This window comes from Eleginops maclovinus, chromosome 1 (assembly GCF_036324505.1).
Source record: "Eleginops maclovinus isolate JMC-PN-2008 ecotype Puerto Natales chromosome 1, JC_Emac_rtc_rv5, whole genome shotgun sequence".
Classification (NCBI taxonomy): Eukaryota; Metazoa; Chordata; class Actinopteri; order Perciformes; family Eleginopidae; genus Eleginops; species Eleginops maclovinus.
Genome location: NC_086349.1, coordinates 4,168,538 through 4,189,653, shown reverse-complemented (window position 1 = coordinate 4,189,653; position 21,116 = coordinate 4,168,538). Strand labels below are relative to the sequence as shown.

General features: G+C 39.0%; 1 protein-coding gene across 1 annotated transcript in view; it reads right to left on the bottom strand.

The window, feature by feature from the left end:
- Positions 1–4,332: 4,332 nt before the first annotated feature.
- Positions 4,333–21,116, bottom strand: part of ntsr1 (neurotensin receptor 1 (high affinity)) — a 40,852-nt gene continuing 24,068 nt past the window's right edge. Inside the window, exons 3-4 of the mRNA XM_063892875.1 lie at positions 11,742–11,826; positions 4,333–4,588 (exon numbers count right to left, since the gene is read on the bottom strand). Coding sequence (XP_063748945.1) covers positions 4,333–4,588; positions 11,742–11,826 — 341 coding nt within the window. The remainder of the gene's footprint in view (positions 4,589–11,741; positions 11,827–21,116) is intronic.

Here is a 21,116-nt window from a genome sequence, read left to right as displayed (position 1 = left end):
TCACTAATAGTTACAGTCAGTCAAGCTGAGAGAATGAACACACAATCCATGCAAGGCCGAGATAGACATATCACAATGTTTGTTTACCATAACTGCAGGGTAGAAAATCCGTGCCTCATGTCAATACAATTTAACAATGCCGAAAATGCATTTTTGATCCTTTCATGTCACATTTATAAAAGCATATTCATAAACTGTAAGCTATGTATGAGCTTTGAGGCCTTGCTGAACATTTCCCATGTCATTTTAATTAGCATCATGTGTATGACATAATATTGTTCATAAGGGACCTTTGTGCAAGTGCCTTGTGAGTCACTTTTTTTTTCAAAGGCTGAAGCTGTACACTTTTAAATGTGTGCTTTAGAAAAAGTCAAACACTGCAGTGTGACGAGTGTGTGTGTGTGCCCTTGTGTAGACAGTCTGTGTAAACTCTCATTGTTTGCTTATCCTTTTATACCCGTAGTAGCCTGCGTAGCAAAAATAATAAAAAGGAAAGACAAAATGTTAACAGCAATGACAGTGCATTGGGATATGATATATCTTAATTTCTTTATTTATATATTTTTTCTACATTGAGGTTATACTATCCATTTACAGGTCTGTGCAAAGGACATACATAAGAACATTTTCCAACTGCATGCACAGTTCAAACAGTTAGCTAAATTAAAAGGAAGTTCTTTTTTTTTAATATTTCATTCAATATGTCTCATGGATCTTTGGGTTTCGGTGATGTTTGGCTAAATGAAGTTTGATTAAAGTATACATAAAGTGCCTAATTCCTTCACAGATTCAACAAGAACACAAATACTGTACAGGAATACAGTCATAGCAAACAATACCAAGCACAGAATTACTTTCACTAATAATAACTAAGTGCATTATAATAAAATGTCCAGCCATGGTATGTTGAATACAGAGATTGAGCATTTTTCTTTGTTAATATTGTACTGTTTTGAAAGCATCATAGCAGTGTTGAGTACTGCAACAGTAAAGCTAAAGTGTTGGGGCAAATTGTTGGTTGAGTGGGCAAAAGGAGATTGACAGTAACATTTGACGGTGATAAATACTGAATGCACATAAGTACATTTGCTGCTGTGTTTTAATTTTATAATTTATTGCATTGTCAGACGGATTTCCATGAACGTTTCTCTAGGTGTTGCTGATGTTGTGTAATTATGCCTGTGGTGACCCCCTCGCTTTACATTCGATGGCATAATAGTAAGGTGCAAAAGCGCTAAAGTGGCCCAAAGTAAGCCACTCCAGTTTCGAAAAAGCGATGCAAAAAACAAACAGAAATATGCTAAAACACAGGAAAAGGGAAGAAACTTCTTCACCAACTTAACAGAACATGCAAAGAAAAGCGCTTCATGAATGAAATGCTGCAAATCGAAATTGCTGTTAGAAGCTCAAAACACAACGGAAATGGAGACACCAAAAGGGAATGCACACAGCTGGGACCGGAGCACCGAGTGACGTTTGGATGTTTATGAAGTTGTATTTTTGGCCAGTAGCTGGGCCACAATTTCCCCTTCAGTGTGCTGCAAATGCACTACACTTTGATTAGAGCCCTGAGATGCAAGGGTTGGGATGCAAGAAAGTTGGGATTGAGAGACAAGTTCTAGAAACATATTGTTTCCCACATTGCAAAAACGTTACGCCAAAGGTTAAACATCTGAATTTAGCACCATCATCAGGTCAACCTTGAATTGGTGGCACAGGAATGAGTCCTTAAACCTGGAGAAGACTGAGAATTTTCCAACTTCTGGTTCAGTCGTCCTAAACTGAATGGTTTTTTGAACGTGTTTATGGTTAGACGCCTGAAATAAGATCTGTGGTTAGCATACCACAAATTACTTTTGTTCTAAGTCATAAAATACATTGGTAAATACCCCAGTCGTGAATGTCTGAGCTTTCATGAGTCATACTGTAACAAAATGATGGTTGCTAACAAGTGACTATATACAGTAAGACTCCAAAACATAATTTCACCAACACAAGTCCGCAGCCATGGAGATTATCCTTCAGAACAAAAAGTGTACCAAAATCAAAAGCGGAAATCCCATTTCTCTTTGTCGAGGGAGCCCTTGCGACTCTAACTTCCTTTTTTGGCCTACAAAAATACATCATCACTTCACCACTCATACTTTTTACTATGACCGGATACTAGCAAACCATATGACATTTCCAAAGCCTTAGCTACTCTTTGAGCTCAAGCATCTCTGAAGCCATGTGGTTATCATTCTGTTATAATGACAAAGGTGCTAAATTGACCACCCTCCTTTTCATGGGACTTTGACACATTCCTGGTACACCATCTCAACCTTTGGCACTCAACCTTGCAAACATAAAATCAGCTACAAAAATAAATTGAAAATGTAAGTAGTGCAAACATAGAGTGATTCAGCTGCTGTGACCCTGGTACTGTTTAATTACTGCAGCCTTTTATAATGAACTCCATTGATTTCCATTTGGATTAATCTCGAGGCTTCTTTCATACAGTAAGTTCCAGTCAGGGTTCTCTTGCCACCAGCTGAAAATAATATAAAATGGGCAATTACTGTTGAATCAATGGTCCTATTATTTTTCATTATATAAAAACAATGAAACATAGGAGGGACGGCCATTCACAGGTACAATTAAGTAATTTAGGGTACTATATAAGGTACATCTAGTTCAGTGCAAGCATGAAGACTGCTTTACCTCCACTCTCATTACTGTACACTTCTATTCCTTTTAATACTGACAGCAACAAGCCAACGGTAGTCCGTTTTTATTCACATGATTAGGTTATAACTTGATAAGTATATGTTAACTCTTTGTAGTGGCATTTTGTCTCTAAAATCAAACAATCGTCAGACAAGAATGTTGATATTTGAACTTCCTGCAAAAAATCTTGATTACATTCATGTTTGGTTAATGTTAAGCTGACAGTATGCTTCTGAATTGAGATGCTTGTCAGATTGTTTGAAAATCTTATAAGCCCCACCCACTACAACTTTTCTGAAACGGCGACACAGCTCTTTCCATAGAAACACAACGGCAACGTCAGCGCAGAGCTGTTTTACCAAATTTCATGTGAATGCAACTTAATACCCTCAATGTCTGCAACATGATTCTTGTATTGGCACCAAACATTCATGAACTGTGGAATCGCCCAATGACTACGTAATGGGCTGGTACTCTGGGCAATAATGATCGCTTTGGTTCAAATCATTATTCCGGAATAGGACTACTGTTTAAATGCAATCAAAGCATCTTATGCAACCCAACATAATACAAAGCCCATTTCACAAACTCCATTATCTCGGCCTTTACAAATGATGTTGCTGAATTAGGGTTAAATGATGCCAATGAAATGTGTTGACACTCTGAAGCAATTCTTGGGTTCCAGAAGGTTTCAGATTGTTTAACATCTTGATTCGGCCCCTAAAGGAAACTTTGTAGGCTATATCCCAGATCTCTCCTTGCCTCTAATTGCTCAAGCAGCAGCTGGTGGGGGGGTATTAGGGAGACGCTCAGTGTCTGTTGAAGAGCTGCTTTCTCTGCCCCTGCAGACTCAACTGTTTTTTTCAAGTGACCCTACTTTTGTTATGCATCAATAATTCACAACATCTGTTCAAAAAGGTCAAAAATAATCAGTTACAGCAACATCCGCACTGTCTACACACTCTTCCTATTTTTAGATGAATGCAGAACACCATAATCAGAAATAATTGTAATATTTGCATGATTTACAAAGTCCATGGACCTCCATATTTCAGAGTCTGATCTGAGAAACAGAGTTTATCTACAGATGCTCACCAAAAGTACAACGAGTGATGTTAGAATCAGAACTTTTGTGATAGTGAAAGTATTGGAACATGCCATTTTTTTGAGAAAATACTTTCAAAAGGTTAAAATTGGTTCTTAAAAATGACGACACAGTAGAGTACACTGTACACTGTACAACACCAAGCACATGTTAAGGATGATCCAGTAAAACATGTACTGTAAAAAACATTTAAAATATAGATTCAAAATTAGAAGATGCTCTTTATCTTTATGTAAATCTGTCTTTCGTTCTTCCGTTGTCATATTTTGTTTTTCTCTTTGCCTAAAGTCATGTTAAACAAATATACTATAGACGCAACAACAGTAACACACAATCTGTAACAAAATCACAGAGGTCTCAGAGTGGGCACATCACAATGATGATCATTCCAGTTCCGGATCAGCCTGTGCCAACCATTTCCAAACCAGTTTCAGAACTAATTTGATTCAGTTGGTAGTATTTCGAGTATTCACAAAGTGCCAGTGGATTGGCTTATAGAAGTGTATTCCTTTTCAGCCCAATCAGTACGGCGTCTCTTTGATGATGTTGGTGGAGAGGGTGTGGTTGCTAGAGATGCTGATGGAGTGGCGGGTTAAGGGATGAGGGTGCATCCTGGCAGTTTGGCGGCAGGGCACGAAGAAGTAGCGGAGTGTTGAGAAGAAGATCTGCCGGTAGGTGGCCGACACCAGGTTGTAGAGGATCGGATTGACGGCGGAGCTGACGTAGAACAGGATGTTGGTCAGCATGTAGAAGTAGTGGTAGAAGTCATACAAGCCACTGCGAGGAAAGAGAAGACAGAAAGCCATTGTTATACGTACATATGTGGCATCTTGAACCTCAATGCTTTCTTAAGATATTAAATTACACATACAATGTTCAAAACGCTCTTTATGTTTCTCATACTGCCTGTGCTGCATCACCTATGTTCACCCTCTGTCTGAAACCAGAGCCCAGTCTGCTCTGATTGGTTAGCTGGCCAGCTCTGTTTTTTGATTGGTGAACTGCTTAGAGAAGACTCACCCCTTAGCTTATCACAAACAATATGTTGGATTGTAGCTAATAGAAGCACGTATGTTACACAGTGATGTCTCTATTTTCCGAAAGTAAACAAAGGAGTCCAATGGAGGTAGGGGGGGAGTGTTTGGAAGAGAAACTTCCTCTGGAGGGAACGTAAGTTTTTCTAGCTTTTGCAGACCATTTCCATGCACAAAAACTGAGGAACATAATTAAAAACAAGGTACAAACAAACAAACAAACACAAAAGAGTTATTTCAAAGAACCTTAAAACAATAAAACATGAACAAGGATACTACTGACATTTTAAGGAGACCAGTAAAAAGAGAATTGAAATAGTCCAAGCGACTAGTAATTAAAGCATGTACAGTAGTGTATAACACACTATAGGAAAGGAAAAACCCCCTAAAAGTATAATTGGGTTCAGTGTTAACTTTCACACTGTATATAAACATATATGAACCACTGTAACCAGGGCCGCCATGACCCAGTTGGTTATAGGGTGGCTGTAAAAACTGTACAGTGTAATGAGATTACAGAATAACAGCTTCATTCTCCTGGGAAGATAATTAAATATGTTGTATGGTGGAGAATCGTCTCTCTTAGAAGATTTGTTCAGCCAACCAGAGAGAGTGAAGACTGCTGAGAATGTATTCATCTAACCCAATAATCTTTTCTCCGGATGTCACTGCTCATTTTCGGCTCTGCTGGTCCACTACTGGAAATACTTTCAAAGTCATTAACAGTGAAACATCTCTAGGTTTGCAGTGCAGGCTTCCCATTATTCTCTTGTGTATTCATGGTGTAAAAAACTACAGGGCAATGAAGGGAAGAAGGAACATTTTCTCTGCTGGAAAATGCATTTGGAAGGCAAACTGTTATCTTTAATTATATGCAATTTTATGTATTTGCTCTGCCACAAGTGAGGTTTTTAACTGTGTGTTCTGGCTGTCCCTCTAGCTGCAGTCAGAGAGGAAGCTACACAGCAGGAGAGGAGAGGGGCATTATGGATATGAAGATTATATAAGACAGGATGACAAATGGGAAATAAAACTTAAATGGAATACAAAGTACATCCTCTAAAGTTTGGAGATAGTTTCTCCATTTATGTTTGGGACACATTTGTGCCAGCAGGTTTCCCATGGCAGCAGTTGAGAGACACTTGCAAATCATTGTTCATAAGATTCATGTTTAGAGGTGCGCTACTTAGAGGAGCATGTCATAATTATAAATCCTATGAATGTTGATAAAAACATGTGAATTTCCATTTTTCCAAAAAGCCTTCTGGCATTAACTATCAACAATTCATGATGAGCTGGCTGTTCCTTTAAAACGTTCAGCATTTTGAGAGAAGTCTTAATGCTTTTATATTGGTTTTCCACTCTACAAGTAGAAGCTTTCCAACTAGGCTTCTTTAGTGCTCACTTACAAAGTCATTGCCACAAGACATACCCTTTATTTTATGTTCTTAGTGCATTTCAATTTGTGTGTTAAAAAAACCTAGGAAACACTGGAAAACAGGAAACAGTATGCAGCAGAAGGTTGAAAAGTTGCATTGGTTTAAAAAAACGGTATTAGAAACACTGAGCCTGTCATGCAATGAAAGGTAAGAATGTATATCTACCCCATAATTCATTTCCAACATTTATTGGATTCTTCCTTTGCCAGTGGTATTCCCTCATAGATGAAGTTTGAGTGATGGCAAATGACCAGACGTGTAATTCTGTTGACTGCAACAGAGATCAGGCAAGATGGGACTTAAAACTATTTAAGCCCCTCACTGTTTAACAGTCTGTGTTGCTTTTGGAAATGAACTGATATGATAAACATTATGAAGTGCCAGTCAGCCCCAAACCTTCCATCCTGCCATTGAACACTAATGTGGTGCAACACTAACACTAACACTGTGTAGATACCAAAACATCTAAAGCATAAGCAAGTATGACCAAATAAGTTGATAAGACGAAAAAATGCTTACAGTAAACATGATAAAGAGGGTATACTGATCTTAAAGTTAGCATTTTAGCTTGACTTACTGTTGCCTTTGAGTAACTTAGGGTCTTGATCTTTTTGTTCTAATATTTGGTCTGCGGTTGTTAGCTGTTTTTTCATAGCTAAATTCTGTTTCTCAGTGGAGTTTCTGTGTCTTATGTTGTAGCTGTTATTCAGCTCTTGGTAGTTGTTTTGTTCTCATATTAGTCTTTTTAGTTGTTTTATGTCACTTCATGGTGACTTTAAGATTCTGGTTGTTACATGTCTCTTTGACATTTGTGACATTCTATATGCAATCGCAGAGAAGCCCTTAAAACATTGGGCACCTGGGTCTGTGCCCAGTCACCGTTCAGTAATTAATCCATGCTCCCACGGGATTATATAGTATTTAATTATGTGCACAGCCAAAGCAAGGATGATTGGATCATAAACAGGAGGATTGATACACAGCTTGATACACACAGATAACAGACTCTTGAGTGAAAGCAAAGGGTTGCAAGTCATCATAACACATCAATGGCCTCACACAGTGGAGGTACTCCCACGCAATATCTCAGTTACTAGAATCTGGGGTATTGATCTATTCTGCTCATGCAATGGAGAAGGGTAATTGAAGTGTGCAGAAAGTCAATCATGTGCGTGTCTGTGTGCATACAGTGACAACATTAAAGATGAATGAGGGAAAGATTGGCAGGGACAAAGGACGGTTGACCTTTTCGTTATATATACTCAGGTAATTCTGTGGTTTCTGCTCATGTAATGGAGGATGACTGATGAAGATGGTGTTTCCAGTCTTTTCTGCGGTAGAATTTTGATAGAAATCTCTCAAAGTGCTAACATTTTTCATTATAATTGCACACGACATTGGGCCAAATGTGGACCTCAGGTGCAGCATTTTTCAAAAAGCGGGGATTTTGTGACTCATGCACATCAGTCATGTTCCTCTCGTGGCAGATTCACAAATGAAATGCCTCGCTGCCATGGCTCTATCAGAGAAGTTGCTATTACCAGGCAAGAATTGCAAAATATTTCACGGGTCGTGACTGCTAGCAATCCCTGCGACACTTACTGATACTCTATACTCCAAACCATCAACACATGGTGCTTCTTGAGAGAAGATTTGCTGAATTCGGCTAGAGATCTCACAGAAATAGCCACACAAATCAATGCATTAGGTGGTGGTGACATTTAAAGTGTTCACTGATGATATTTTATAACCAAAGACATAATGCCAATGGAAAGTCAATAACAATCTTTTGTCATGGTGGACACACACTGTCCCAGGTTCAACAGGAGACCCAGGAGACCATTGTTTATGTTCACTAATGTAAACTCAAATAACAAAATAGACATACATATCTTAACCCGAATCAAGATCTTTTCTTTCCATAATCTACTTGAACCTATTAGATTTGAAGGCCCATCATTACGAAACCCTAATATTTCCAAAAATGTTGCATTGGACCAAAAGCGCATTTGTTCGACAGCACAGTGAGTGATACAATGCTGTACTTACTTGTGAAGTAGGGGTGGAAATAAATAATTATTGACAGATTCTTCAACATTGAACCTTTAAAAACCTGCCAGAAAACTACTTGTCAAACTGTTGCCATGCTGACTTTGGGAAATTGTTTCACAGCATAATTTGCTACATGTACTACTTGTTTAAGACTAGATAAGTGCTAGAAATTAAATATGTTGATTACTAGAAGGGCCCTCGAGTGCAGACCTCCACTAAGGCTGTTTCAATAAGTGAATAATAATGAGTGTTTTTGTCCTTTGAATCGGATCGGCTCCGTAATTTATTGGCTTCTTCCTTTGCCAATGCTGTGCCCTTGTACCAAGTCTCATGAAAATCAGGCATCATATTTTCTGTAATCCTGATATTTTAAAAAGAAACAGCTGTGCGTATTTACAGAACCATTGTCTCCTGGCAACTTGTTTGATGATGTGAAATTTGTGATGTCTCGAGGTCAGGATCTTCAACTTGGAGCACTGGAGGTGGCAGCAAGTGATGATTCCCAACTTACAACTGGTATATTTCAGTCTTCTCAAAACTATCAAACTTAGTTCATTTCAAATAAACACTATTTTAAAATCACGACTCTTGCTGAAGTAACTGAAAAACACTGCTTCTCTCTGTGCACCTCAAACATATATAGGTATATCTCACTTTTCTTATTTGTCATTTCCTCACTCCTCGCTCTTCACTCCCGGGTCTCACCAGAAGTTCACTTTTGTGCGTCATCTTAAGCAACGTCCCATGGCGCTTATTTGTGCCGTGGGACCGAGGAGGAGGAGTGATAATCGAGGAACCACCAGACCAGAGCTATATATATACTAAGAGTTGCGACACTCCCATAGATCTCCGTTGTAAAAAATGGCGGCACCTACTTCCGGGGTATGGACATCGAGATAGTTCCAAACATTGGCATTTGGGCGTTGGACCCCGTTCACTTCCATTGCGGGCGCGTCGATTAGTTCCAGAGGTACGTTGGTGAAATATTTACCTCTTTTGAATCAACAACTGTTTGTATTGTATCACAGGCCCTTTATGATGCTTATACTGGTCTTCATGTGTATATGCACAGCGTTATTATCTATATTTTATCTTGGTTGTTACAACCAATATGCAAGCATTGCCTGCTCGTAGCTAGCGCGACTTCCCCAGCTGTGAAGGTAAGAGTTCGGTAATGAATCGTTAGTGACTTTTATATTAATTATGTTGGGTAACTAACAAGCAGAATTTGGATTGATTATCGGGGGGTTTAATTTATTTTGGGTTTTGGCTTTTATCTGCTGAACCTGACCGTGTCCGCCATCGTCAGTTAGTATCTGTATAGCTCTGCACTTACCTATAGACCCAAAACATACAAGCGTAAATTCGTTTTTATTGTTTTGATAATATGAGTATAGCTTAATGTTAAAATTATATTCTTAGTCTTAACATGATCATGTTGGTGTTGTGGTCCTGGGGGTGGTCACTTTCATCCGAAGAACTGAGCTAGGCGAATGCTGAACGGACCACGGCAAACCTCTTAGCGCTACCACGATGGTAGGCTAATGGTTGAATCGGAATTTATAAGCAAAACCACGAATCAATAAAACAGCCCAGTTACGTTGAAATGAAAATCATGAGACGTCTATCATCAGATGAATGATATGGAAAGGAAAAGTTAAGTTAGAACTACTAAAGCCTGTAGTGCGACCCATGCTAACATGAACACTAAGCTTTTCCCCCCAAAATGTAAAACTAATATTAATAATACACAGCTTTCCGTTGTCACCCTGCCTCTCCAAATGCAAAACTGACATTAACAAATATGCAATAATGCGATGAAATATGAAATTAAATATTAACCACAAACGCCACCTTATTTCTACCTGTGCTAGCAGTTAATCTTATATCATACACAAAGCCAACTCACGATGGCTGACACGGTCAGGTTCAGCAGATAAAAGCCAAAACCCAAAATGAAACAATCAATCCAAATCCTGCTTGTTAGTTACCCAACATCATTAATATAAAAGTCACTAACGATTCATTACCGAACTCTTACCTTCACAGCTGGAGAAGTCGCACTAGCTAACGAGCAGGCAATGCTTGCATATTGGTTGTAACAACCAAGATAAAATATAGATAATTACGCTGTGCATATACACATGAAGACCAGTATAAGGATCATAAAGGGCCTGTGATACAATATAAACAGTTGTTAATTCAAAACAGGTCAATGTTTCAGCAACGTACCTCTGAACTAATCGACGCACCCAAATGCCAATGTTTGGAACTATCTCGATGTCCATACCCCGGAAGTAGGCGCCGCCATTTTTTACCACGGAGGTCTATGGGAGTTTCGCAACTCTTGGTATCTATATAGCTCTGGCCTCCTCCAATCATTAGAGGATTAGACAGACAGAGGGAGTTTCTTTACCACACACGCCCCCCCCTGCCTGAAACGCCGCATCGGACTCCTCTTTATACTTCCGTGACATAGTGACATCTCTGTGTAACACTTGCGCTTCTATTGGGTTGCGCTCACACACTTTATATGTGATAGGCTATTGGCCAGGACATTTCCAACATTTCCAAGCCGTGGACCAATCACAACAGAGTCGGTCAGCTAACCAATCAGAACAGACTGGACTCTGGTGTCAGACAAAAGGTGAAAATAGGTGGTGCAGTATAAGAAAAAAAAAAAACAAGAATAGCAGAATATGTCCTCTTCAACAGAATCATGCACAAAGAGGCTCTACTGGAGCTCAAAAGATGCACATTTTCAAAGTGTCTCACAGTGTATTTAAAGACCAAACAGAGATCCCTTGCTAATTCTTGCAAATATTTAAATCTGTCAATGTTAAACAATGGAGAAACAAACTGAAGTGCATTCAAAAATGCTGACAAATGGCTATCAAAGCTTTAAGCAACAGGAGCAGGCCGATGATTTTTATGTTTTCAGCTGTTTCTCCTCAGGCAGCAACAGAGATACCATAAGAGCTGTTTTCATATCCAGAGGAAATACGACGCTTTCCCAGTAACACTCATTTGCTGAATTGGTGTCTGTTTGATTTAATTAGGAAAACCATAAGGTCTATGCAAGACAAATCGTTAAAGGAGAGGGAGGAATAGAGTGAGTCAGCAAGATAGAGAATGAGAATAGTATAAATGAAAGCAATCTCATCAGGAAGCTGTATCTGTCATGCTCCTCTATGTCAGAACGTTTTTAACTGATGGCCCTCTGACAGATGGTTACAGCCAATATCTGTGTGTGCGTACCAGGGAACTACTGAGTGAAGATCACTGTGTGCAATTTTAAATTATTGCACTGCAGCGTCGGTGTGTTTCTGCAAAGGTCAAGTGAGCAAACAAACTGTTAACCTGGAGGTTCGATCGCATGAGAGGCTGAGAAGAATCATTACTTACTTGGACCAGTCGGATATGTAGCAAAACATCAGGCGGCGAGCGTGATAGGGCAGCCAGCAGACCACGAAGGCTATGACCACCGCTCCTGAAAACAAGGGAGAGAGTGAGAGTCAAGGAGAAGAATAAAGTAGAATGATAAGGACCAATGTACTATTTCCGCAAAACTATACAAGAAGTGCAGAAAATGTTGAGGTTTGTTAGCAAATAATTGCACAATGTTGTTCAAAATCATTTTATGGATTCATAAATTTATATAAATATAGAAGTTGAGAAAAGGGACTAGATTATTGTAGATTACCATGGGAATTTTAATAAACATGTATGAAAAAACATCAGCAATAAGCTTCTTTTCAAGCCAAGCAAAACCTTGCCCAGTTGTTAACAACTTGCAGCTAATGTATCACACACACACACTAGCTCTGCTCCTAGCCAACATTAAGTAGCTTTCCTCCAAGCTAACATCAACCAGTATTCCTTCTAGCTAACGTCAACTAGATGGCTTTGCTAACGTTACCCAGCTCTCCTTCTAGTTTATGTTAACTAGCTCTCCTTGCTAATGTCACCTAGCTCTGTTTCAGCCAATTATGACTAGCTCTCTTTGCTAACTTTAACTAGCTTTCCTTCTAGCTAATGTTAACTAGCTCTCCTTGCTAACGTTACCTAGCTGTCTTCCTGCCGATTTCCAACATTGTTGTTTTTTCTACAATTAACAAATAAGCATTACTATTCGAAATTGAACGGTGAGTCCATTGGACCTATAGATAATGAGTTTACTTAATAAAAAATAAAAATAAAGTAAATCTTGCTGGTTTTATTATCTAGAAGGCATTACTGCCAATAACCTAACCTTGTAGACTAAACTAATATTAATGCGAAAGAACCAGACATATATTCAGACTCTAGTTCGACTTTTAACGTAGTGAGAATTCACTTTTTGTCATTTCTCTTCTCCTGTGAAAGATCTACAATGGCTTCCCTAAAATGAACTGGAGGATTAATGGGGGAGAATCTAACCGATCTAATGATGTGTACCATCCAATTGAGCCCAACAACCCAGTACATGAATTGTCACAGCATATCAGCAAAAAAAAGAGATTTTAAAAAAGTAATCTAACATACTTAAAATAAAAAGCAAAAGAGCCATTAGTTATTAGAAATAGTCTATGGTTTTGTGTGGAACCTTTTTCTTAATTTTTCATCAATTTTAAAGGCCTACTGAAGTGCAGCACTACACACCACGCAGTCTAATAGTACATACACAACTGAATAACATATATCATTGCAACCCATGTCATTGCGGTTGAATTAACGGAGTAATTAATCATTTAAAATTGCGCGCCAGGAAATCGCTGAAAACCTTGTTTGAGACCCTTGGGGTTGGAGCCCCGTCGTGACGTCACAAGTGTAACCACAAGTTTGGCGTCCATTGTTGCCGGTGTGTTTCGTCGTATTTTGCCTTGTCAATTCTAGGCTAAAATGACGAAAATGGCGAGAGGGAAGCGATGCATTGCGGCCTTCTGCAGCTAATATAAATATAATCCACATGTGTCTAATCTATACACATTATCATAAGTGCTATGTAGACCATGCATCCCAGTGATGCAGTCCTCATACTTTCTGACTGTACTATGAACTGTGAAATAGTAGGGCCGGGGCAGCTTTTTAATGGATCTCTTGTGTGCAGTGTATGTAGAATTGACTGTTGTATTGGTCATTGACATTATTATTACTATTTGTTAATAAATGGACTCCTTTCAGTTTTACAATTCCAATGGCACGATTGTCTACTGGTTGTTCATTATCATGGGTCCCAAAGGGTATAACAACTTAGCAATACATATTTGATTGGTTTAAGTAACGTTTCTACACACGATGCTGTTTGGGCACTGTATGTCGCCCCGGGCAGGCTGCAGTGCTTAGGACTCTGGCGCTATATGATGCCCAGGGCTGGGAGGCAGTTTAGAATGTTGGCGACAGATGTCGCCCAAGGCGGTAGACGGGTTAAAGAAAACAATAACAATAACAGGCCAGGGTCAAAAGTAATACTAATTACCATTCTGTATTTTGTAGGCGATCTATATCGTGGTCTATCCCTCCACCGGCTCCGTCGCCCTCACCACTGTCACTGTCACTTAGGGTGGCCAGACGTCCGGCTTTAGGCCGGACAGTTCGGCTTTTCAATGCCCTGTCCGGACGCGTATTTGTCCTCCTTCTTGACAAATACGCGTCCGGCTTGATGCTGCGCCGGACGCCGGACAGGGCATTGAAAAGCCGGACTGTCCGGCCTAAAGCCGGACGTCTGGCCACTAGGGTGGCCACCCTACTGTCACTCCCAGCGTCTGACACGGCTGGCTCAAAGATATATGGCTGGACCCCCAGTGGCTCTGCCATGTCGATTTCTCCATCTGATGACGGCTCAGGGGCATCAGAGAGCTCACTGACGCTCAACGTGTTCGGCACCAACAGAAACAGACATTTTCGCTGAAATCACTCTCACTAGTACTGCTAGCCATGGTTGCAACACCGGTACAGTTACACTCGTGACGTCACGTGAAAGTCGTCTGCTACTTCCGGTACAGGCAGACTGTTTTGAGAAGGTCCTCGCCAGCTGATAAAAATCACTTTTTCTTGTCAATTATTTTGCTTGTACGTGCTCCCCAAAAATACAAGAATTTCACCAAACGATCAAGTCAAATACATAGAACTGAACTGCTATCCCCATTAAAGTAAAAAAAACATTGAGCATACATAATAAGTACAGCCCTTGGATTTCCCAACGTTTCTTTTCAAATGTATTTAAAAATTCTGATATCCTTGGAATGACAATAGATTGGAATGATATTGATTGCCCTATAATTTATTTTATTGCTGGGATATCAATTCCCAGTGACTTTGAGATATTGACACAGGTCCTTAACATTTTTTTCCAACTTATTGACACCTCTGCATGGGAATGAAAGACGGTTCACAGTTTGTTAAAAGATGAGTGTCAGTAAGTAATATTTTTCACAAAATACTTTATCAAATTTTAAAGTCATTTGTGAAGGGACTCACTTTTGTTAGTTTACATGGTGTATCTTTCTATTTAAGACCACAATTTATGGATGACTAATTTATAAATGTCCATAATTCATAAGGGTTTACTTTTTTTTCCTTGTTTATTTTTAGGTCCAAGCACCAACATTATTTTGTTTTTAAATACATCAAATCTTAAACATATTACTTAACAAGGGGGTTAGCAAACTGGCATCATTAACAGAATGCTGAATAAGAAATGATCACTTCCTGTTTGCAATATTCCAATGTACACACATGCAACTATAATCAGATCATTATTCACACTGAATATATAATATCATTAAACTGGCTGTGTGTTCAGATATGACTCCATATTTTTCTATGTAGTACTGAAGTTCAATGAAAGCTCGAGACTCATCCATTTTTCATCTGCAGTATGTGTTCTGGACATTGGTCTCTCTTACTAACAAATCCACTGTCGTGATTTATCAGCTTTACAAGGCATGGTAAATGGTATTTTGCCTCAATTGCAATTAAATCTCCTCCAATTATCCTCGTCATAAGCCTTGTGTCCTTAAGTTCAGTGATCACGGTTCGGATATTCCTGTCAGCATCAAATGTTGATACTTTATAGAGAGCCCCTTGAGCTGTGCCACCCTCACAGAAGAAGCACTTTTGAACATCCAGTCGTGGACGTTTCATTGGCTTTCCCCCTCCAGATTCAACAGCATTCCGCACGTTCACGCACATGTTAAACTTCAGGTGGCAAGATTTGTGCCAAGAAGCAGAATGTGAAGCAAATTTGCTAGCAGTTTCATCATTCCCAATATAGAGTTTAGTTGGAAGAGTGTCAATCGCCCTGAATTGCTTGACATTAGCAATAATTGATCTATAGGCATCAGATTTATCATCACTTGTCCCAGGTGTCTGCAAGGGACATCTCAGGGGTTCAGAGGTGTCTTCCTGGCAAATAATACATAGAGCCCAGTTCAGCTCCATGTTGAAGTCTCAGAAACTAATGTTATGCAAGCATAAAAGAACGACCAAATCAAGACATTCTGACCTGCAACACGTCTATAATAGGAAACCAAAATATCTGAAAGTACATCTAGCTATGTATTGCACACACAAATAGGATTTAATGTGATGTGATGCAACCTAACATAAAACTAATGACCAAACTATGAACTCAGCAGTTAGCTATATGAATAACCTAAAGTTGAATTGAAAAATAAAAGAGAAAACCAAGGTTTCTTAACATTTAAGTATTTTGTCTGCCTTTTTTTTTAAATTCTGCCTTTATTATACAGGGCCTTTTGAGGTTTTTTGAGGTATAAAGTGTCTTGGCACTCTATTTTACACTTATAATTCTGAAGATCTACTGGCCTGAGCACAAATTAACATAAAAGGAAACTTATTCAGGGGTCTTAAAAGGCCATTACCATGAAAGTTTTACTTGAGATCAAAAAAACAAAAACGTTTTTCATGGTTATTGATTTTTAACTGATTTGAAAACTAAATTTCAATATTTCAGCTGGGCTCCTACACTGAAATCATTCAGTAAAATATTTGTGCTTTTATCACCTCGGTAACGGTATTATTTAATATGTGCACCACACCACTGGACTACAGGAAGCAGGGTGTGATTTTTTTACACAAATTGTGAAAATTGGGAGATAGGGATCATGTGCCAAAACATTCAGAAGCCATTTCTATTTGTTCATATCTAAACAATTTATTTATTTGTTAACATCCTGAGTGGATACCAATAAAACATGAAGCATTTCTCATTCAAACAGAACCTTATTTACTTAAAATATAATTGAATTTAAATAGCATAAAACAAGCATGCAAGAGGACATTAACCTCTTCAAAAGATTTATAAAAGAAATGCTTTAGAAAAATAAAGGTTTATTCAAATAGCTGTTTTGGTTTCTTTCCCTATTCATATGTTCTTGGCGCTTTATCTGTTCTCTCATTTTCTTTCTTTTACATGTTCATCCATACTATTGTAATAGGATCAGAAGGCTGTACACTGCATCAGAGGATGGGCTTTGTAGTGTTTTGAGACTGAGCACCGTCCTCTTTGTCTCTTCTGCAATACAATTTCATCACAGCTGTCACTACACTCAATATATTTTGCTAGGCGAAATTGGATTCAAATTCCCACTGGAAGAATGGGGCTCAAACAACCCAACTTCAAAAAAACGAATTTATCGCTTCTTTGAAGCCTCGACTTTGCTGTTCAGCCACATAACATGCAGGAGCCAGTATTGATCTACTGATTGTTCAACACCCAACAACAGCTAAAAAAATATCTCAGCTGCAAAATCTGTAACAGGGCAACACCCGACCTTTAAACAGAGACAGTGTTTCCAAGGTGTAAAAGTAAGTAAAGCTGGCTGCAAAACAGAAAGTATTCTCTGAGTTGCCTAAATATATGATTCATATCCCCCATGTAAAGTCTGTTTTGGATTTTCAGTCACTGCAAACGTACATTAGTTACCTGCAGTGAAAGGGGGAACATTGGCGTTGGCTCAACTGTAAAGAAGACAGAGGCTTTAAATAAATGAACTGCATATTGCCCAAGGAAACATCAATATGTTGATTGCCGAGGCTGGGGATTGAATTTACATCCTTGTGTTTGGTGGAAGACTTTCTACCTCGAAGACGCGGTACTCCTTCAATATCTGGAAGTTGAAGTGCAACAGAGAAAGCGAAATACTTCCCATGTCAGTTTCTTCTTTGATCAGTGGACCCTTATTGACTGAAGGAATATTAATAATACGGGAATGGATACAGACTTAATTACAGCTTCAAAGGTAGGTGGTCAAAAGTCTTTTACGTCAGCCATGCTGGCTCATCTCAATGAATTATTCTTTGATGCTTATGGTTTCCCTAAATTCAGCTGAACCACTGAATAATGAAGAATCTAAGTGATCTAACGACTGAAAAGCATGTTGACAGCCCACCAATTAAGAATTGTGTTTATTTGTCAGAACATGTATCCACATCTGGCAGATAAAGGTGACTTTTTATTTAATTGGGGCTCAGATTTCATTTCTTTCTCATTTCCAGATTCATATTTGTATGTTCTGTCTCTCCTGGGACATGTCTCCATGCTTTAATGTTCAAAAAGCTCTTTATTTTTCTCATACTGCCGGATCACCTCTTTTCACCCTCTGTCTGAAACCAGAGCCCAGTCTGCTCTGATTGGTTAGCTGGCTGGGTCTGTCGAGATTGGTCAAACACTTAAAATAGTGTTGGAAATATCCCCCCATAGCATATCACGTATTACTGCTGTCTTAGGATTTTAGCCTTTGCAGATCATCTATATGCACAAAAACTTTTATAACAAACTACAGAAAAAGGGTAACCCAAAAAGCATAATATGGCCTTTTTAATTTACTTGAAGTCTAGTTTATAACCATGGAATGAACTGTCAAGATTCAGATGAAGAGGTGATGATGCATTCACTTATTCTCTCAAGAATTGTAACAGTTTAACAGAACCGTGATGTCAAGCCTCCCTACACAGAACCAAGAGGAGCTCCAGCCTATCCCCCCACATTGCCAAGAACTACATGCAAAAAGATGGATCGATGGACTTGTCACCACAGGGCTTTTATGAGAAATCTATTCTATGGCCAGGTCAAATCTCCGACATTGCAGGAAAACTCTCTTTTAAAAAGGGGCATTTATCACAGCATGATAGGCCAGCCACCCAACAGAGAGCGATCAAACATACATTTGATTGCTGGCTTGTATTGCCTGTGAGAAGAGAATACATCACTGTCTTACATACATTTCCTTTTTCTTGTTCTTGGCTCTGTGGGGAGATTCTCTACAGATGGTATTTTTCAGACGAAGCTTGAAAAGAAACTCTCAGCCCATCACTAGGCCAACGCTTTGCACTGATTATGTTCCATTCTGTGATGGAAGTATGGGTGTGTGCACATTTTACCTCTTAGTCTACATCTTACAAGAACATGATCATGCAGTACACGAATAAGGCACTCTCAAGCAGTGTAGTCCAGTGGACAGAGCCAGCCTTGGTTCCAGTGTTTTATTGTGTGTTTGTCTTCGCACTTCACCGACTCAGCCCATCAATGAACTAGCAGCAGACAGGGATCTCATTTGCCCGGAAACAATTCCAGCATGGCAGATGTGCTCTCAGTACTCAATTTGTCTTTGTCATTTGGTGATCACACACACAAACACAAACTAACACAGCCGTTTATGAGAGGCAAAAGCGTTGAAACCTTGTCAAACCACCTTCTGCTGCTTCTGCCGTCTCAGCTCTTTGAGTACATGGCTTTGTATACCTCAACCATCTAGTGAGAACTGCAAAATGACATCACTACAACTTTTAGCTTGTTCCGAACACAAACGATGTCCTAATACAATCTCACCTAACAGCCACACAGTTTAAACACTATGTCACACAATGTCACTGGCCAATCATTTCATGTGACATTAAAATATTTATTGTTTTATGAAAAACTGCAGATAAAGTTCTGTTAATTTGTGTTGCTAAACCTTACCCCATCTATTTGTCATAACCCTTAACCTAACCTATACATGAATTTGCCTCCAGCATTGGTTCAAGTGAACCAAAACTAAAAACATTTGGATGTATTTTTTGGAGCTCTCTCTTTAGCTGGACTTTTTCAGACTCATCAAGCTTCAAAAGGACACACCATTTAACAAAATTGGAGCCCAGTGAGACAAACACCAGATAAGGTAAGAGCCCACACAAGAATGTAAGGTATTAACCAGATACAGGATTGTGCAGCTTACTGGAAGAGGGGGAGATGCACAGCTTAAACGTAGGGAAACCACCAACACACACATGATTCACACCCACGTAGGTCATGCAACACGCAGTCATTCATAAACCTAACCCATAGAACACACAACACTGCCCCCAACAGATCTAGAAGGCAGTAGTTAACAATATTTGAAACGTATTCAAGCTATACACCACAACACACAGAAGACAAGACAATCACCACTCAATCATATCCACTAGGTTTAACCTTACAAGTTCACAGACTCACTGGTTTCATTACGCCATCTACACCCACAGAACACACAACCGAACCAAATACATCAGAAACGGGATACACACAAACATTGTCATTATACAACAACAACAACAACAATTAAATAATTGGTCAACCTCAAGGAAACACATAAAGTCTGTTGAGAAGTACCACTGAATTGAAGTTGAAAAGGAACATACAGTAAAGAGTATAATGTAGAACAAATGGAAATGAAGCTGATAAAAATATTGAGACTAATAAGAGTACAATGTAAAGAAATGAAGGCAAATGTATTAGACCAAATTCGACCCAATGTTGAACAGTTTGAAAGGCAATACTAGTAAAAGCTCTGGGAAATATGATTGTACGCACTTCTTCAATTTCTTGAAATCCTATGCTTTTAAAAACTAAAAATGGAAATGTGTATTGCCACATCACCTGACTGTTTTATTTTGAACTTTACTATGATTATCTTTATATCAGTTGAGGTTTTTTTTTAAGATTCTACGGTTCTTTTTATTTCATTTTATGATTCATTTCTTGATTTAGACCATGTCCAACAGTGGCCCTCCAAATGTCCCCTGTTCGTTCACTGGTTCAATGTTCCCAGAACAATTGCTGTAATCCATCCACACATACACCCACACACTCAGATAGAGGGCAGGTCTAATTAAGTTAAAGAAGGACAAAGAAAGGGATAGAAGGGGGAGTCAAGAGGGGAAATATGTCTGTGCCCCGTTCGGGTCAACGTCTCAGTCTCATAATTAAAGAGTACAGAACGTGAAGCGCTTTACAGTGAGGATAAGTCAGGCTCTACGTCACATCTGTGTCATAGAGATGCTGAGACAGCTGAAGTAGTATGAGAAATCACCTTTAAAAATCCTTTTCCCGTAATTTGGAATACCAATGTAATTAGTGTCACTAAAGTGCAACAGCACTCTTGACGCTAAGGGAAAGACCAGCAGTAACTGCGTATTAGAGGCACTGTCTGGCTACTACACACATTTTGACCAAATTAAGCTCTGATTTAAGCTGTGATATGATGACATAGGTCAGAACAACGACAGCAGAACCGTTATAGCTGAATCATTATAGAAATGCATAATGCATTTAATTACATATCCCTAATGGAAGGTCAGAATTGTCTAGGAGATATCTAATAGAATTTGAACAAGAGACAGAGCTTAAATATAGAGTTGTGTATTTGCAGTAACGCAAAAAAAAAAGACGTGCAGAAAAGTATTTGTGCATATTATTATGTCACCGGACTACACTGCTAACACTGTGCGATTGTGTTGGACTCCTTTGTTTAC